Source organism: Mastomys coucha, unplaced genomic scaffold, assembly GCF_008632895.1.
Source record: "Mastomys coucha isolate ucsf_1 unplaced genomic scaffold, UCSF_Mcou_1 pScaffold16, whole genome shotgun sequence".
Lineage (NCBI taxonomy): Eukaryota > Metazoa > Chordata > Mammalia > Rodentia > Muridae > Mastomys > Mastomys coucha.
The window spans coordinates 72,979,651-72,998,706 of NW_022196898.1; the positions used below are offsets into that span (position 1 = coordinate 72,979,651).

Genomic DNA, 19,056 nt, shown 5'->3' on the forward strand with positions numbered 1-19,056 from the left:
GTTATTAAAAAAAAAAAAAGCAGCAGTCATGAGTTTTGAAGAGCACTTTACATAGCACCTTTATGAATGACACCCTTTCTTTTATGAATGTTATTTATTTATTTATTTATTTTTAATTTATTTACATTTCAAGTGTTATCCCCTTATCCAGTTTCCCCCCTCCAGGAAACCCCCTATCCCATCCCCTCTCCACCTGCTTCTCCACCCACCTACCCACTCCTGCTTCCCTGCCCTCAATTCTCCTACATTAGCACATCTATTTAGCCTTCATAGGACCAAGGACCTCTCCTCCATTGATGCCTGACAAGGCCATCCATCCTCTGCTACGTATGCAATTGGAGCAATGTCTACTTCTTGGTTGGTGGTTTAGTCCCTGGGAGCTCTGGGTGGTCTGGTTGGTTGATATTGTTGTTTTTCCTATGGGGTTGCAATTCCCTTCAGCTCCTTCAGTCCTTACTCTAATTTCTCTATTGGGGACCCTGCACTCAGTGCAATGGTTGGCTGTGAGTATCCAACTCTGTATTTGTAAGGCTCTGGCATGGTCTCTCAGGAGACAGCTATATCAGGCTCCTTTCAGCAAGAATTTCTTAGCATCCACAAAAGTGTCTGGTTTTGGTGAATGTATCTAGGATGTATCCCTAAGTGGTGCATAATATTATCTGAGGACCCAGCTATACCACTCCTGGGCATATACCCAAAAGATTCTCCAACATATAACCTATAACAAAGACACATGCTCCACTATGTTCATAGCAGCCTTATTGATAATAGCTAGAAGCTGGAAAGAATCCAGATGTCCTTCAACAGAGTAATGGATACAGAAAATATGGTACATTTAACACAATGGAGTACTACTCAGCAATTAAAAACAATGAATTCATGAAATTCTCAGGCAAATGGATAGAAGTAGAAAATATCGTCCTCAGTGAGGTAACCAAAAGAACACATATGGTATGCACTCACTGATAATTCTGAATACCCAAGATACAATTCACAGACCACATGAAGCTCAAGAAGAATGAAGAGCAAAGTGTTGGTGCTTTTGTCCTTCTTAAAAAGGGGAACAAAATACTCACAGGAGCAAATATGGAGACAAAGTACAGAGGAGAGACTGAAGGAAAGGTCATCCAGAGGATGATAACCCTTCTTAATGAACTCAAAAAATAAGAAAGGTGCTAAGATTATATCTAATCAAGGAAGCACGAGATGGCATGACAATTTTCCAGCCAACTATGGCCTCTCTATAAATTGCATATATTAAGAGAAAGTAAAGGCAGTTAGAGAATGTAAACAATGTCATACATATTGTGTGATTAATACACATACTTTTAATATTAACTCTCTAACCACAAACTTTAAGCTGATTACTCAAAAATCATCCACTATCACAAAACAAGGAAAGCAGACATCCACAACACCAGAGCTTTGGAGAGGGACGGAGAGGAAATAAGGAGCAGTTTAAACCAATGGACCTTAGGTCGTTCTACTCATGATGTGAGATCCAGTTGAATTTGCACATTTATAAAACTAAGAGTTAGTTCTTAATAAATGTCCATTTGTTAAGGTGTGTCAAGAATGCCTTTACTCTTTACACAAAGGGGGAAATCTAGAAGCCAAACCAATGTCATGATTTTGTGGCTGGTCTGTACTTGATTTTGAATCCCCTTAGTCAGCATCCCTCCTACAACCACAGGAAGTCAGGCAGTTGCCACAGGTGTGCCCACGCTTATCTGAAGATCTCATTAGAAATGTCAAGGATTTCAGGCACCCTTAAATTAGACACAGTAGCTTTAAAATTATTAGTCCTGTTTAATTCTGGCCCCTATGTTTTATAGACTTGATCTCTAGTTTAGTCAATAAGGATGTAGCTCAATGGTGAAATGTTCAATCTAAAAATGAGTTTCAAGTCTTGGCCATTAAGGAGTTAGGAAAAAGCTCACAATGGCCACAGAAGGTGTTTCTAGTGCTGTGTTTATATACCTTAAACTTCACATAGGGGAGGGGGACACCATTTGAAATGTAAATAAATAAAATAATAATAATAATAATAATAATAATAATAATAAATAATAATAATAATAATAAAACTTCTGGTAGCAAACAGAGCAAATGGTCATATAAACAGAGTCATATTTTTGATGTTCTTATGTTTTTAAGATAAATGTGATGATTGCATATTTGCCACCTGATTATCATAAAAATACACTCCATTTTAAAAATCCTCTTGTTTTCCATCTCAAAACTAAGACCTAAGAAAATGGTACACACACACGTACTTTATGTATCTGCAGGAAATAGTGATAAAAGAAATTGCCTGACATTTACTCTTCTATTTACTGACTTCCCTTCCTAATCTTCTGAAGTATGAATATAGCTGATAGCTCAGAGCTGTGTACCTACTATAATATTATGGTACTGTATAATATTGGGGTAGTAATGTTTTCATTATGTTTGAAAATGGCACTTTTAGGAATTTCTACTAGTAAAAATGTATACTCTGGGCATTAAAATAAATTTATGTTATATCAGTAAAATGGAAAAAATATGAAATATATAAAAGTTAGGAAATAATCAACAGGTTATTTACTGAAATTGAAAAGATTTTTTTTTTTAGAAAATCACAAAATAGCAAGCCATTGTCATTTTGAGTAAATGGCAGAGCTATTCATTGCTCTGGACTTTCATTTTGGAAAACAGTTATGATTTATGAATACATGGTTGTAGCCTAGAAGCTGATGGGGACTTTAAGTAACTAATCATAGTGCCTGCAGATGTTTAGTCTACTGCTCTATTGAGTTAACAGAACACATTTTCTTTTTTTTCAGAATACATTTTCATATTCAGAATCACCTTCATCTTGAACAATAACACCACTTAAATTTGTAATTCTTTGAAAACTAGGTTAAATAATTTCTGTCCTCTCAGACCTAATTCTTGGCTATGAAGACAAGGCTAATTTTATAGAAGGAGCCCTCTTCTAATAAATGCACACTCAAAAACATACATGCGTGTAAACACAGCAAAAACACATACATAAAATCTTACACAAACATGCACCTAACAATGCTTTTAAGCAATAGTTACCTTCATGGTATATAGAGTATGCCAGGATTTCTCTGATATTCGCATTTTAATTCAAATACAGAAAAGGCAACATATTTTTCAAAACTAGTTACAAATTTGAATACTTACCACAAAGGATATCGGTGCATTATCCTTTGCACCAATAAATATTTAAATTGGTTAAATATTTATACAATATAGATCTAAAAAAGAATATAGGGTTCATTATTATGAGATGTGAGCAAATTATCAGTAAGACTCCTGCCAATAGATGCAAATTCATGAAATTTAATAACATGGTATTTGACCAAGTTTGTTTTTGCCTAGATATTACCAAAGTCAAACCTAGAAAAATATATGAAATATTTTGAATCAATAATAGTTATAGTATAACTATTTTAACTTTTAGCATTGAAATAAAAGTTATTCTCATTGGATTTAAATTTAATTGCACTGACTGCTAATTTCAGAGTTTCACCTGATTCCACAACAGGTCAACTGGTAGATTACAGATTTTTTTTAGTCATAAACATTTTACATTGTAATCTTAGTCTTTTAAAAACACTTCTAAATTTTTTCATTTAAAAAATTTAATAATTAGAGAATAACAGAACCATGGAATCAAGTAAGATCATGTAATGACTAGCAAGTAGATGAAGATTTGTTATTGCTTATTTTCTAGTTTTAAGGAAACTTTACTGAGCTATACTTACCAGAATACCTTCAAGTAATAAACACCAAGCATATTTTAATGTGATTGCCAGCACTTAGATCTAATATTCATTGAGTTTCACATTTCCAGAAGAAAAGATCAAACAAACAAACCAAACTGTACTGGCTGGTTTTGTGTGCCAACTTGACACAGGCTGGAGTTATCACAGAGAAGGGAGCTTCGGTAGGGGGAGTGCCTCCAGGAGATTCAGCTGTGGGGCATTCTCTCAATTGTTGATCAAGGGGGTAGGGCCCCTTGTGGGTGGTGCCATCCCTGGGCTGGAAGTCTTGGGTTCTATAAGAGAGCAAGCTGAGCAAGCCAGAGGAAGCAAGTCAGTAAGGAACATCTTTCCATAGCCTCTGCGTCAGCTCCTGCTTCCTGACCTGTTTGAGTTCCAGTCCTGACTTCCTCTGGTGATCAACAGCAATGAGGAAGTGTAAGCTGAATAAACCCTTTCCTCCCCAACTTTCTTCTTGGTCATGATGTTTGTGCAGGAATAGAAACCCTGACTAAGGCACAAATCAAATGAAAACAAAACAACAACTCTATCTACAGTAGTCTTAAGACTAGAAATTTGCAATGATTTACCTCTAAACTAAGCAGAGTACACATGGAGGGTCCCATGACTCCAGCCACATACATAGTAGAGGATGGCTTTGTCAGGCATCAATGGGAGGAGGGGCCCTTGATCCTGTGAAGGTTTGATGCCCTAGTGTAAGGGAATGCCAGGGAGGGAGGCAGGAATGGGTGGGGGAACATAGAGGCAGGGCGAGAGGGGATGTGATAGAGGGTTTCCAGGGGTGGAGGGAAACAGGGAAAGGGGATAACATTTGAAATGTAAGTAAAGAAAACATCCAATGAAAAAAAAAGAAAGAAAAATATGGTAACAAGAAAGTACTTATGAAAAAGGCATGCATTCCACTGTAGTTTATATGTGCTCACATGGAAGGATAACATAGAAATATATGTTATCTAAATCACAGACTGGGACAAGGAATGAAGGTCCTAAAAATTACCCTTTCTCTTACTGAAGTCAGGCTATAGTCAGACATCTGATATTTTGGAAAAGCTTCAGTGGTTGGGACAGGTAGGTGGGGTCATTCTGTTGACATTCATAAATTTCATAAAACATGAAAACCAGACTCAGAAAATTTGACTGACACCTTATTTGATTTCCTTGATGTGCTGATGTGGGGAATACTGGCTTTTCAGACACACAAGTAATTCACAGACTCTGCCTCTTGTGTTTTTGAGCCACGAGAGCCAGAAGAAGAGAGAACTGCCATCAGATTGTGTGTGCTGCTAACTGGTCCTCAGGTGCATCCTGCATGAAAGACTAGGTGAGGGTAAAATTAAAATTTTAACATATAAATTTGCAGCCTTTAGGATAACATAATACACATTTTTACATTTGTGAAACAGCTTTTCAATTAGCCTTCCTATTATCCAGAACTTAATTTTACATAACTTGTTTACAAATATAATTTTAAAAATTGATCTAAATATCTTCTCTCTCTCTATCCCCCTCACACACATACACACACACACACACTATATATATGTATATATATACATGTATACATATGTATACATTGCCTGAGAACACAGGCAATGTTAGTATATATATGTATATATATGTATATGTATACATATATATACTATACATGTATATGTATACATATATATACTATACATGTATATATATACATATATATACTAACATTGGCTCATATATATATGATATATATATCATATATATATTCTAACATTGGCTCATCTCCCTATGTACAAGCCTGCCACACTGTCACACCCTCGCCCTTTTTCTAGTTTAAGAGCTAGCACTGGGATAGAGAATCAAACACTCCAAACTACATCTTCTTGGCGTTCCATAAAATATCATCACATCTCTTATTTGAGAAGCAGGATATAGTAAACATTACTGGTGTACCACTTTTCAAGGCTAGACTTTGACACCTTGACTAGCTATTATCATTAAGGATGGAGAAATGAGAAAATTGAATATAAAGGATGTTTAAACTTTAGCTGTCTGAGAACACAGGCAAGCACCATTGTGGTGTATGGATCTATCATCCTAATTCAGAACAAACTGATGTTAAATAAATGTCACATTTAAATTCTGCGTATTCTTTGGGTTGACAGATTTTGTCCCATATGTTTTTTTTATAAATTCTTTTCACTGTTGCATATTAGTAGGAAGAGTTCTAATACTTAAGATTGATATCTCATTCTTTTTGCATTCAAAGAAAAAGGTCACCATCTTATGTCAGAATAGATAATATTCATGTAATTTTCTCTGTGACTCTTTTGTCTTCCTTCTTTTCAAGATAATTAGTTGAAACTAATCTCAATATGTGCTCTTATGTATATGTGGATAACCGACCACATTCAGACAGACCTCCACGAAGTTTTCAAGAAGCCATGAAAATATAAATGGACTCTGGGTCAAATATCAAGACCCAGATTATCAGCGGGTGCTATTAGTATATTGCCATAGTAACAAGACTAGAATATTCTTGAATGGGTTGCTTAGATATCAGTAAGTATATAGACATAACCAGGAACACTCCTCCTTTTTGCTCTTAGCTATCACATTTCTTCTCTCTTTCAGATAATGATTAAAGGACTCTGCAGCAATTCTTGGTATTGGACATAGCATCTCAGCTGTTGCCTCCTGGTCCGCTGACTACCAGATTTGACTCATTTGTGATTCCTTCGAGAATCTCCCATGATTTGCAATGGTTACATGAATGTTTGGGAAGGGAAACTGGCAACATCTTACTATACGTTCTCCATGGCACATTAGGGAAAGAAGCCAGAAAAGGCTCCCAACGCATTGATTTTTAAAATGAATCTTATTGTAAAGTTTCGAAGAAGTTTTCGAACACTGATTGTTCTCTTAGCTACCTTTTGCTTGGTGAGCATCGTCATTTCTGCCTACTTCCTGTACTCTGGCTACAAACAGGAAATGACACTTATTGAAACTACTGCTGAAGCAGAGTGCGCTGACATCAAAAACCTCCCTTATCGGTCTATAGAGCTGAAAACCATCAAGCCTATTGATACATCCAAAACTGACCCCACTGTCCTTCTCTTTGTAGAGAGCCAGTATTCGCAACTTGGTCAAGATATTATAGCAATCTTGGAGTCCAGCCGGTTTCAGTACCAGATGGTCATTGCTCCAGGCAAGGGAGACATACCACCTCTTACCGATAGTGGCAAAGGGAAGTACACATTGATTATTTATGAAAATATTCTGAAGTACGTCAGCATGGACTCATGGAACAGAGAGCTTTTAGAAAAATACTGTATAGAATACAGTGTTAGCATAATTGGTTTTCATAAAGCCAACGAGAACAGCTTACCAACTACCCAACTGAAAGGGTTTCCTTTGAACTTATTCAATAATGTAGCTCTGAAGGACTGCTCTGTGAACCCCCAGTCTCCTCTGCTCCATATTACCAAAGGCCCCAAAGTTGAAAAGGGACCTCTTCCTGGGGAAGACTGGACAATTTTCCAATATAACCACTCTACCTACCAGCCAGTGCTTTTAACTGAGTTACAGTCAGAAAAGTCCCTTTCTTTCTTGTCCAGCCAAACGCTTTATGCGACAATAATTCAGGATCTAGGGCTTCATGATGGGATCCAGCGAGTTCTTTTTGGTAACAACTTGAACTTTTGGTTGCACAAGCTCATTTTCATAGACGCCATCTCTTTCTTGTCGGGGAAGAGGCTGACACTGTCCTTGGACAGGTACATCCTTGTGGACATTGATGACATATTTGTGGGGAAGGAGGGCACGAGGATGAATGTCAAAGATGTGAAGGTAAGAGCACAGATAAAGAACAACTGGATTTGTAATTTGTTAGTGCTTTGTGGTTTTGATAAAACATGATCTTTAAAATACTCTGTAATATAATCACTGATTTAAGCTAATCCTGAACTATTGTACACACACACACACACACATACACACACACACACACACACACACACACACACACACACACACGAGATGGGAGAAAAGAAGGAGAGGGAGATACACAAGTAGAATAGAAACACTGAGATATCTTAAAGAATAATTGATCTTTATCCCACATCTTCTTGTTATGCCTGGCCTATCCCAACAAGAAGCCCTTATAAGTACTTCCAGATTCAAGTGTGCAACAGATTGTAACTCTGAAATTCATAAAGGTATAGGAGTCTATTTATGAACTAACCACTTATGTACATTGGATTTGATCAGGGTGATTGGAAAACAAAATAAAATGTAGATCAAGGCTTTTCTGTACCCTCATGCAAGCATAGTTTTCACTTGTGTGAAACATTTATACTATTGTAAATAATGCCATCAGCAAAAATGGTTTTAAAAGGACTTGGCCTTAAGAAGCATTAATTTTGTCTCTACTAATTTATGATATTGGTTTGGATATGGTACAAGTGTCAATAGGCAGTATTTCGGGGCTATACTCAGTTGACTAACTACATTGCAAAACATACACTGTGATTGCTACTAAATATACAAAAGACCAAAAAGAGATGAACATGAGGATAAATTTCTAGTTGGGCTACATGGGAAGCTGAGCAAGAGTTAAAGACAGCCTAAAAGCCAGAAATAGAGGACAACATTAATAAAATTTAATATATGAGGTTAACTATATAGACTTAGAGAATTCTGAGACTAATTCTTTTGTAAGTTTTAGTCAAACATTCCCATAGGCTATTTCATGGTATCTTACCATGTCTTGCATATAACTAAACTGACTCTGTGCAAAGTATTTTAGAAAACATACACATGAATTTATTATCATTATCATTATTATTGTTGTTATAAGAGGACAAAGGAGTGCTATGTTATTGTCCCTCAGTCTTCAGCCTTGCATGTTACTTCAAATTTAAGCTGAAATGTCATGTTCACCAGTAGGTAAAAGATTGATACCCATTAAATTAATTCACTTAAAAAATTCTTCGAAGTACATGCAGACCAGAAAACTCTGTCTCTAACAGGTCTCTGAGCAGCACACCATTTCACGTGGATACAAATATATCATTCTGATCAGGCACAAGTGTTTAAGTGGTTGCAACTGAAATCCTCTAAATTTCTGGGCTTTACATTTTTTTATTTATTGTTCCTTTCAATTAATTTAAATGTTAATATTTTATCTTAAATTTAGAAGTCATGTGTTTTGAAATGGTCTCAAAGTATTAGGTATCTAATCTGAAAAAAAAAAAAAAAGAGAAAGAACAGCAGCTTCTAATTTATACCCAAAGAACAATATGAATTAAATGATTTTTATAAGTTTAAACTGAATTGACCAACTCAAATTTAACTAGAAAATTTATTTGCAACGGAAAACTGATTGCTACTCACCGTTACTCATAAGATATGCAAATTACTGATGGTTTCTTAAAATATAGAACCCTAAACAAAATATCAGAATCGTGAGACTTAACAGAGATATGAAAATTTTATATGGAGAAAGAGCTGAAAAGATTATGTACTTGTATAAATATATATTTAATTTGGATATATTTATAAGTATATACATATATATATATATATACTTAGGTTAACAGCATATATTAGATATGTAATATTTGCTACTATAAACACATGATTTTTTAATAGTTTGTAAGCTAAATTTACTGTATTTTTTATGAGCATCTCCCAACCCCAGACCCCATAACCCAGGTGACTTCCATTCTACTTTGTCTTTTTGTAAACTCAAACAAATATACTTCAAGGAACAGGTACAAGTTCAGCCCTCTGTACAGGGAAAGCTTCACATATATAATATCAGGTTGATTATGAAAGTAATGGAGTTTTCTACATTTTAAAGGATGAATAATATTTCATTATGGATTATATATTTATACATCCATATGAATTCATGTACATAGGTATAATATCACATTTTTCATCTTTCTTTCACGTATCCTTTAACAAGTAAAGTTTATGACTATATTTTGGCTATTACACTGAAGAGCTGTTGAAGTTGTTACAGATTTCATTTCACAAATATTTTATATATATGTATATATAGTCAAAAATGAGTTGTGATTCACATGTGTCTTAGTCAGTGTTCCATTGCTGTGAAGAAACACCATGACCACAGCAACTCTTATAAAAGAAAGATTTAATTGGTGCTTGCTATGGTTTCAGAGGCTTAATCCATTATCATTAGGGCAGGGAGCATGGTGACAAGCAGGAAAATATGGTGCCTGAGAAGTAGCTGAGTGTTCTACATCTGCATCTGCATGCAGCAGGAAGAGAGAGAGACACTGGTCCTGGCTTTGGCTTTTGAAACCTCAAATCCCACGACAGAGATACACTTTCTCTAGAAAGGCCACACCCAGTTCTTCCCAATTGCCCCACTCCCTAATGGGTAAGCATTCAGGTGTATGAGCCTATGGAGGGGGTATTCTTATGGAAACCACCACACATGGGTGGTGATTCCATTTTGGACCACTACATTTTAACATAAGCTTCATTTTCTCCTCTGGGACTGTCTAATTTGCATTCCCAGTAAGAGTGACCATTACTTCTTACTCCATATTTGCTCTCCAGCTCTTCGTATCATTTGGATGTTCATAACAGTCTTTCTAAAACACATAGAAAATGTTCACATTTCTTCATGCACATTTCCCTTCTAATTTTTTTCCCTCTTGGAAAATTAACTCTTACTTTTTTCATTTTTTGTCTTTAAATCTTCACCATCAGATGAAAATGACTTGGAATCCACACCGCAGTAATGGACTGTGCTGAGTTTGCTGTTAGCAATCAATTTCATACTTACAATGATTTTTCTTATTATTTCTTAGCAACCTTGTAGCATATGTGTGATGGCCATGAGGTTCCTTGCCTTGCCCTTACAGAGAAAGTCTTTTACTGACTTTATTTTTCTTTTGCTTTCTCAGCTTTGTAGAGTATCTAGATTCGAAATTGTGTTTGCTTCCTTCTCATCTCCACTCTCTCATGGTGTTCATAGTCTCTGCTAAAAAGTCCATTCCTCGTTAGAACTGCCTTAGGTATCTAATGCTTTCCTTGATGGTTTTAGTCATATCAATTCTTTTTAATTTTTAACTTTTTATTATAATTGTTCTTGTTCTTTCCCATTTAAACAGAATCTGTAAGAAATAATCAAAATTCGAATATCTGGATTTATATATACCATTTCTAATTAGAAAGTTTTCTGCTGTTATTTCTTTAAATAATTGTCAGATCATTTATGATTTCTCCTCACTAAAATAGCAATTCATATAAGCCCTGAATTTGGTACACTTTGAAACAGATTGAACTTACAATGGGGTGAAAGTAGATCAATGTAATACTTCTATTTTAAGTTTCTATGCAGTATTTTAAAAGCTAAGTGATATATTTTTCTCTTTTACTATAAATAGATTATGTGTTAAGTGAGACTGACCAAAATTAATCTGATGTCACTATTTCTGAATTCACTTATAGAAAGATAGACTCTGGTATAATGTTCAGTTGGTGTCTTAGCTAGACTTTCTTATTGCTGCCATGAGACACCATGATCAAAAAAAAAAAAAAAACAGTTTTAGAAGAAATGGTTTATTTGGCTTACAACTTAGATATTGTTATTCATTATCAAAGAAAGTCGGGACCGGAACATAAACAGGAATGTAACAGGGCAACAAACTAGGGGCAGGGGCTGATTCTGAAGCTATGAGGTGGGGGCTGCTTACTGGCTTGCTTCTAGTGGCTTGCTCAGCCTGCTTTCTTGTAGAACCCAGAACCAGCACCCCAGGGATATCACCAACAATGGGATGGTCCGTCCCTCATCAATCACCAATTAAGAAAATGATGTGTGGGCCTGCCTAGAAGCCAGTTTATAGAGCCAGCCATTTTCTTAATTGAGGTTACCTCTTCTCAAATGGCTTTTGCTCGTAATCAAGTCAATATAAAATTCTCAGTACAGTTGGTAAAAGTATCAAGTCCATTGTTGACTTGAGATATTTTCAGATTGCAAAGGATTAATTATGATGTGATGTCACCACACATGAATTATCATCTGTGACTAACATTTCCTTAAAACAAGACAAAAAAAAAACCAAAACAAACAAAAAAACAACAACAAAACCCCCAGAAATTAAAAACAAAAAAGAAAGAAAGAAAATACTGAAAGCCAGGAACTGCTTGCCAGTAAATCAAAAGTATGGTTTCAGTCATGAAAATTATATGTTTAACTTTTACATACATTATAAATGTATTTACATACATTATATATTTTGGATATATATGGTGTTATTGGAAAGAATCTTTAATTATATCTAGAAAGTTTTTAGATACTTTTATGGTTTTCAATATTATGTGACTTTGTGGATGAAGCTAAACACAGCCTCCTTGACACTTTACACCAGTTATTTTAATGTAAACATATCACACATCTACTAATGTATTTCTATATTATTCTGAAATAAATAAAAAAGTTATGATATGATTAAATTAAATTAATGGGGGAATACCATAGCATTATATATGACAACTCTTGCTCAGTGTGTAACTGAGTATCTTTGGCCCAGTTCCACAATTAGTCTGGAAAAAAATAGGAGCACTTGACAGTAAATAATGACATAGGTTTTCTATGACACTACTTTGGTCTGTATCTATAATGATGGTAGACGAGTAGATAAATCATATGTAAAATATAAGTATGTACATGCTCACATATTGAAGTCTATTCACCTGAGTGCAATTGTTTTGTAACTTGAGATATAAATTCTGAATTATCCTTTAACGGTTAAAGCAAAAAAAAAATCATTTTTGTAATCCATTTTATTGTCATAAACAGAATGTATACTTTTTTAGGTTAATCACAAAATCCTTATTTTTAAAACTACATTTGTCGAGGCAAAGCTATCTCATATAGAACTCCTATCTTTATCAAGTCCTTCTTACATCAGGCCATTTTTTCCTTGACATTCTTCATCCATTCAAAAAGAAATTGAATCACCGAGTGACTGCTTACCCCCATGGTGTTTGCGTCTCTATTGCATCGGCGGCTATGTCTCCTGTCTCTCCTCACTGTTGTAACTCACAGGTTCACTGGGTGTGATTGGTACTTCCCTTCCTCCTTTGCTAGCCTACACAGCATCTCCCTGCACTAAGGGAGCTCTCCGGGAAGGATGAGGCTTTTAAGGCTGTTCTAGTTTGATTTCATCACGTCTATGTCTCATGAGTGTGATGTCTTCAGCAATAGAACTATAAATTCAAATTGAGGAGGATAGTCATTAGCATAGCAACAGCCTGAGTGTTTGGGATCTATGGGACCTCACTGAAAATATGTTCAAAAGAAATAAATAGCCCATTCCCAGAACTGGGACTTTTATTCACTAATCTCTGATATGTAATGAGATATTGTTTCTCTGTTATAAAATAATTCCACTTTGCTTCTATACATATTTAACATATATATAAGCACACATATATATATTTATATATTTATTTATATTTATATATATATTTATATATGTGCATATTATAAATGTATATATGTATATATAGATATACATAAATATATGTATTTAAAAGTTCTCCTCTACTACACTTCCATTTGTAAATGTCTTTAGTGTTATTTATCTATCCCTGTACTCTCTCCTTTACCCTCTATTTCCTAACTCAGGTTTAACCACACCCATTCCAGTTTTCCAATATTTTTCTCTATACCAGTGCATTCTCTCCACTCTATCTTGAAATTCTATTCCCATAACCACTTAAGCAGTATTCCCACTTCTATGAGTATTCCAAATAAATCATGTTTATCTCAAAATTTATAGATAATTTTCAAGATAGGATAAAACATGTGTCTTTGGTCTTGTTTACCTCACTCAGAATGGTTATTTTTAGCTCCACTCATTGACATGAAAGATTTATAATTCCATTGTGTAAATATGCTGCATTTTCTCTATCCAGTCATCAAGTGAAACTGCCCGCAGTTTCAAGAACGGGGGTTCTACTCAGCCAGGAGGGAATAAAGGACCTGAAATAGAGGGTTTGAAATGCAAAGAGAAAACACAGCCAAGTTGCTTCCCAATCAAGGCTCCACTTTACTGAGAATAAACCAAGGTTTTTATAGTCATAGGAGAAACTGAAAACAAGTCTCTGGATTACACTGCAAAGAAAGTTCAGGTGCCAAAGTCCCCAGGTTCAGAGGCTGTCTGTCTGTCTGTCTGTCTGTCTGGCATACTCAGGTGGTGGGCGTGGTCAGGCAGCTTCTTCAAAGACAAACAGTCAACAGAGAGCTTCTGTCTTAGCTCCTAGGTGTTAGCCCCCAAGCAGAGGCTGCTAGAAGTCCTATGGATGACTGAAGAGAAGAGAGGATGTTACAATCAAGTTGATGGGCATCTAGGCTTTTTCAATTTGCTAGCTTCTTTTGGTAAAGCAGAAATGAAGATGGATAGGCAGGTATCTCTAGAGTAGGACATACATTCATTTTTTTATATATCTAAGAGAGGTGTCGCTGGATCATGTGGTAGATTTAGTTCCAACTTTTGGAGAAACTTCCACACTGATTGTCAAAGTTGCTTATTCACTTATCACACATTCCCTTCATGTCTACATCCACATTCACTGCCAGACACAATAATATGCTGGTTTAATTTTCTTTTAATTTTATGAGTATGGGCATTTGGTCTGCATATGTATCTGTGTATGTGTGCACAGTGCCTATGGAAGCCAGAATTGGGCATCAGATACCCTGTACTTGATTTACAGACAGTTGTGAGTTGTGTATGTATTTGCAGATTGAAGTAGGGTCCTCTAGAAGAACATCAAGTACTCCTAAAAGCTATCCATCAATCTGGCCTCTAGGCTGAAATTCTTAAATAACTTGCTGAAATACATCCACTTATTCTTTGACTATGTACTATATATAAGACAAAGGAACATGGTCTATTTAATAAAATGAAGCTTACTTTAAAGTGTTTATGTGACCCAGCCGAAATTTACCTTTGTCCACCTATACTTACTACTTGCAATAGAAATTGTTCCTGTTTGGCTTGCCAACCCTCCTACTCAATTACACTTTCTGTATTTCTGCGTCAATGTAATTCTCTTCAGCTTCAATACCTTGACTAAAATGCTTAATGTTGCCATTTCAAAAAAAATATATCAAACAAGTAAAGTAGAACAATGATTAGTAGAGGAGAGAAAGGGCAGAGAACAGGGACACAGAGGGTCACGCACCACAGGTACTAACACTCAGTCAGTAAGAAAAACAACAGGTACTAACACTCAGTCAGTAAGAAAAACAACAGGTACTAACACTCAGTCAGTAAGAAAAAGTTCTAGTGTTCTGTAGTGTAGTAGCAGGATGCCTATGGTACATAATAATCAATCTCAAGTTTTATAGAGAGTTAATAAACAGGAAGTCAAATATAAATGATTGAAAAATGTTAATTGCATTCCTTAATTATATATATGCATACATATATACTTAGAAATATCACACTATATCCATGAATACATAAAATTATCATGTGTTAATTAAAACGAAAAAATTAAAAGTTGTTTCAAGTCCCATTTCTTTCGTGAATGTGACACATTCTCTAATGACCTCAGCAGATGGTAACTTTTCTCTAACCTGAGCTCTTCATAATCACCACTCTCTTTCTTAACATCTTTGCAAACATGACACATCTTCAAAAGCAGAGAGTGAGAGAATTTTCTTAGACATTTAATTGTGTCTGAAAATATGTAAGAAGCGGGCTTAGATGTGGATTTTAAAGTATTTAGTTCCGAATCATTATACATCATTTAACTGTTTAGAGACTAAATATCTAACAAATCACACAATAATTTATTTACTCCCAAAGAATGGTTAAGTATAATATCTAGGTTTTTGAATTTATGTGGGGCAAAGAGTTGATTATCACCTTCATTAGACTAAAGATAAATAAGTAACTACCGTCAGTGCTGTGCGTACAGGTTTCTTTTCTACATAAATATCAGATCAATTCTATGAATTTACTTCCTTTCTGGTTTTTTTTTTTTCATACAGTTTCACTTAGCTGAAGAGGTAGTCTCTACATAGAAAATTTCGGCAAATTTAGAAGTGGTTTCCGACAATTTCTAGTTTACTTAAAAACAAACAGTTACTAGACAAGATACATTTTGTCACAACTTTTTTTAATTTAAATTCTTGAACTAAGTATTCAAATAGTTGTTTCCTTTAGATCTCAGTGAACTACCATAATTTATCATTAATTTATGTATTTATTCAATTTACATCTCAATATCCACCTCTGCTCTCCTCCACCTCCCCCCTATACAGTCCTTCCCCCATTTCCCCTTGCCGTTCTCCTCTGGGAAAGGGGAGGACACCCTGGGTATCCTGGGTACCTCACACTGGCACATCAAATCTCTGCAAAATTAGACACATCCTTTCCCACTGAGGCCAGACAAGGCTGCCCAGTTAGAAGAAAGGGATCTACAGGCAGGCACCAAGTGCAGAGACCCCTTCCACACATCTGCTACGTGTCTGTTCAGGGGCCTAGAGCCAGATCTGAGGTTGATGGTTCAGTCTCAGGGAGCCCCCAATGGTTCTGGTTAGTTGACTCTCTTGGTTTTCCTATGAAGTCTGTATCCTCTTTGGGTCTGTCAATCATTTCTCCAACTCTTCCTCAAGACTCCCACCAGCCATCTAGTGTTTCGGTTGTCATCTCTGCATCTGTTCCCATTGGCTGCTGGGTGGAGTCTCTCAGAGGACCTATGCTAGGTTCCTGTCTACAAGTATAACAGAATATTAGGGATTGGTTCTTGCTCATGGGATGGTCTCAATTTAAACCAGTCATTATTCTGCCATTCCTTCCCTCTCTGCTCCATCTTTTTCCCTACACATCTTATAGGCTAGACACATTTTGGATAGAAGGTTTTGTGGATAGGTTGCTGTTTGTACTGAGAGTCCTGTCTGACTACAGGCGGTGGCCACTTCAGGTGCTATATCATCCACTGCTAGGTGTCTCAGCTTGAGTCACTCCCATAGACTCTCAGGGGTGGCCCCTGTTCCAAGCTCTCTGGGCCATCCTACTCTGCCCACCAACTCTGCCCACCACCTATTTCCGTTCTCTTTCCCCTGCTCTCCCTACATCTGATCCCCCTTTCCTGCTCATCTCCCCATTCCACCTCCCACCCAGTTCCCTCCATCTATCTCTCAAATCTATTTTATTTCACCATCTGAGAAAGATTCAAGCATCATCCCTTGGATCCTCCTTGTAATTTGCTTTCTTTGGGTCTGTGGATTGTAGCATGGTTATCCTTATACTTTATTGCTAATACACTCCACTTATCAGTGAGTTCACAATATGCTTGGTTTTTTTTTTTTTTTAATTCGGGTTTAACTCACTCATAATATTTTCTAGTTCTTTTCATAATGTCATTGTTTTTAATATCTGAGTAGTATTCGATTATGTAAATGAACCACATTTCTTTATTGCATCTTTCAGTTGATGGACTGTATCTAGTTTCTGGTTATTACAAGTAAAGCTGCTGTGAAAACAATAGTTGAGTGTGAGTCCTTGTAGGATGGTGAAACATCTTTTGAGTATATACTCAGGAGTGGTATAGATAGGTCTTAAGATAGAACCAGTCCTAATTTTATAAGAATCTGATAAATTGATTTCCAGAGTAATTGTACAAGTTTGCCCTCCCACCAGAAAGCTAGGACCACATCCTCACCAGCATGTGCCGTAGAGTGCATTTCCATCTTTGATATTTTGGTCACTGTAATGTGGGCTCTCATATTTCCATTTCCCTGATGACTAAGGACATCGAACATTTGTTTAACTATTTCTCAGCCATTAGAGATTCATCTGTTGAGAATTCTGTTTATCTCTGTACCCGTTTTTTGTTTCTTTTGTACCATTTTTGTGTTTCTTTTATTACTGATTATTTTATATTTACATTTCAAATGTCCCTCTTTCAAGTTTTCCCTCTGCAAACCCTCATCCCATCTCCCCTCTCCTTTGCTTCTATGAGGGTGATCCTCCACCCACTCATACACTTCTGCCTCACCACTCTAGCATCCTCCTATTCTGGGGTATCAAGTCTCCAAAGGACCAAGGGCTTCCCCTCCCACTGATGTCAGATAAGGCAGTCCTCTACTACATATGTAGCTGGAGCCATTGATCCCTCCATGCATACTCTTTGGTTGGTGGTTTAGTCTCTGTGAGCTCTGAGGAGGCTGGTTAGATGGTATTGTTCTTCTTCCTATGCCATTGAAATCCCCTTTCAGCTCCTTCAGTCCTTCCTCTAAATCTTCCATAGGGGTCTGTGGGCTCATTGTAAGAGCTGGTTGTCAGTATCTGTATCTTTGTTAGTCAGGTGCTGACAGAGCTTCTCAGAGGACAGCTATATCAGGTTCCTGTCTGCAAATACTTCTTGGCATCAACAATAGTGACAGGGTTTGGTATTTGTGGATGGGATGGATCACAAGGTGGGGCTGTTTCTGGATTGTCTTTCCTTTAGTCTCGGCTTCATTTTTTGTCTCTGTGTTTCCTCTAGACAAGAACAATTCTGGGTTAAAGATTTTGAGATGGGTGGATGGCCCCATTCCTCAACTGGACTCGATGTCTGTCTAATAGAGGTTGTCTCTTCAAGTTTTATCTCCCAGATTTTGGGTATTTCAGCTAACTTCATCCCAGTCCTCTGTAGAATTTGTTTAGTGGAAAGATATTTTATAAATTTGGTTTTGCCATGGAATTCTTGGCTTCTCCATTTATGGTGATTGAGAGTTTTGCTGAGTATAGTAGCCTTGGCTGCCATTTGTATTCAATTAGAGTCTGCATGATATCTGTTCAAGATCTTCTGGCTTTTAGAGTCTCTGTTGAGAAGTCTTGTGTAATTCTGATAGGTCTGCCTTTATATGTTACTTGTCCATTTTCTCTTAACACTTTTAATATTCTTTTTGTTATGTGTTTGATGTTGTGATTATTATGTGACAGGAAGAATTTCTTTTCTGGTCTAATCCATTTGGTGTTCTGTAGGCTTCTTGGATATTTATGGCAATCTCTTTCTTTAGGTTAGAGAACTTTTTATTCTAAGATGTTGTTGAAGAAGTTTTCTGGCCCTTTGAATTAGAAAATTTCGCTCTCTTCTATTTTTATTATGCCTATTGCTTATGGTTGGTTATTGTGTTCAAAATTTTCTGGATGTTTTGTGTTAAGTGCTTTATTTTTTTATTATTTAATCCTTTATTATAGTCCAGTCTTCATCTCCCTCCTCATCCAATACCTCCTCTCCC

General features: G+C 36.2%; 1 protein-coding gene across 4 annotated transcripts in view; it reads left to right on the plus strand.

The window, feature by feature from the left end:
- Positions 1-19,056, plus strand: part of Ndst4 (N-deacetylase and N-sulfotransferase 4) — a 322,892-nt gene that overhangs the window by 21,359 nt on the left and 282,477 nt on the right. For 2 of the 4 annotated variants that reach the window (XM_031375369.1, XM_031375371.1), the window contains exon 1: positions 6,397-7,619. In XM_031375369.1, coding sequence (XP_031231229.1) covers positions 6,642-7,619 — 978 coding nt within the window. In that variant the 5' untranslated portion in view covers positions 6,397-6,641. Of the gene's footprint in view, positions 1-5,029; positions 5,116-6,396; positions 7,620-19,056 lie in introns of those variants that run through there. The other 2 variants (XM_031375370.1, XM_031375368.1) reach the window with 2 other exon arrangements.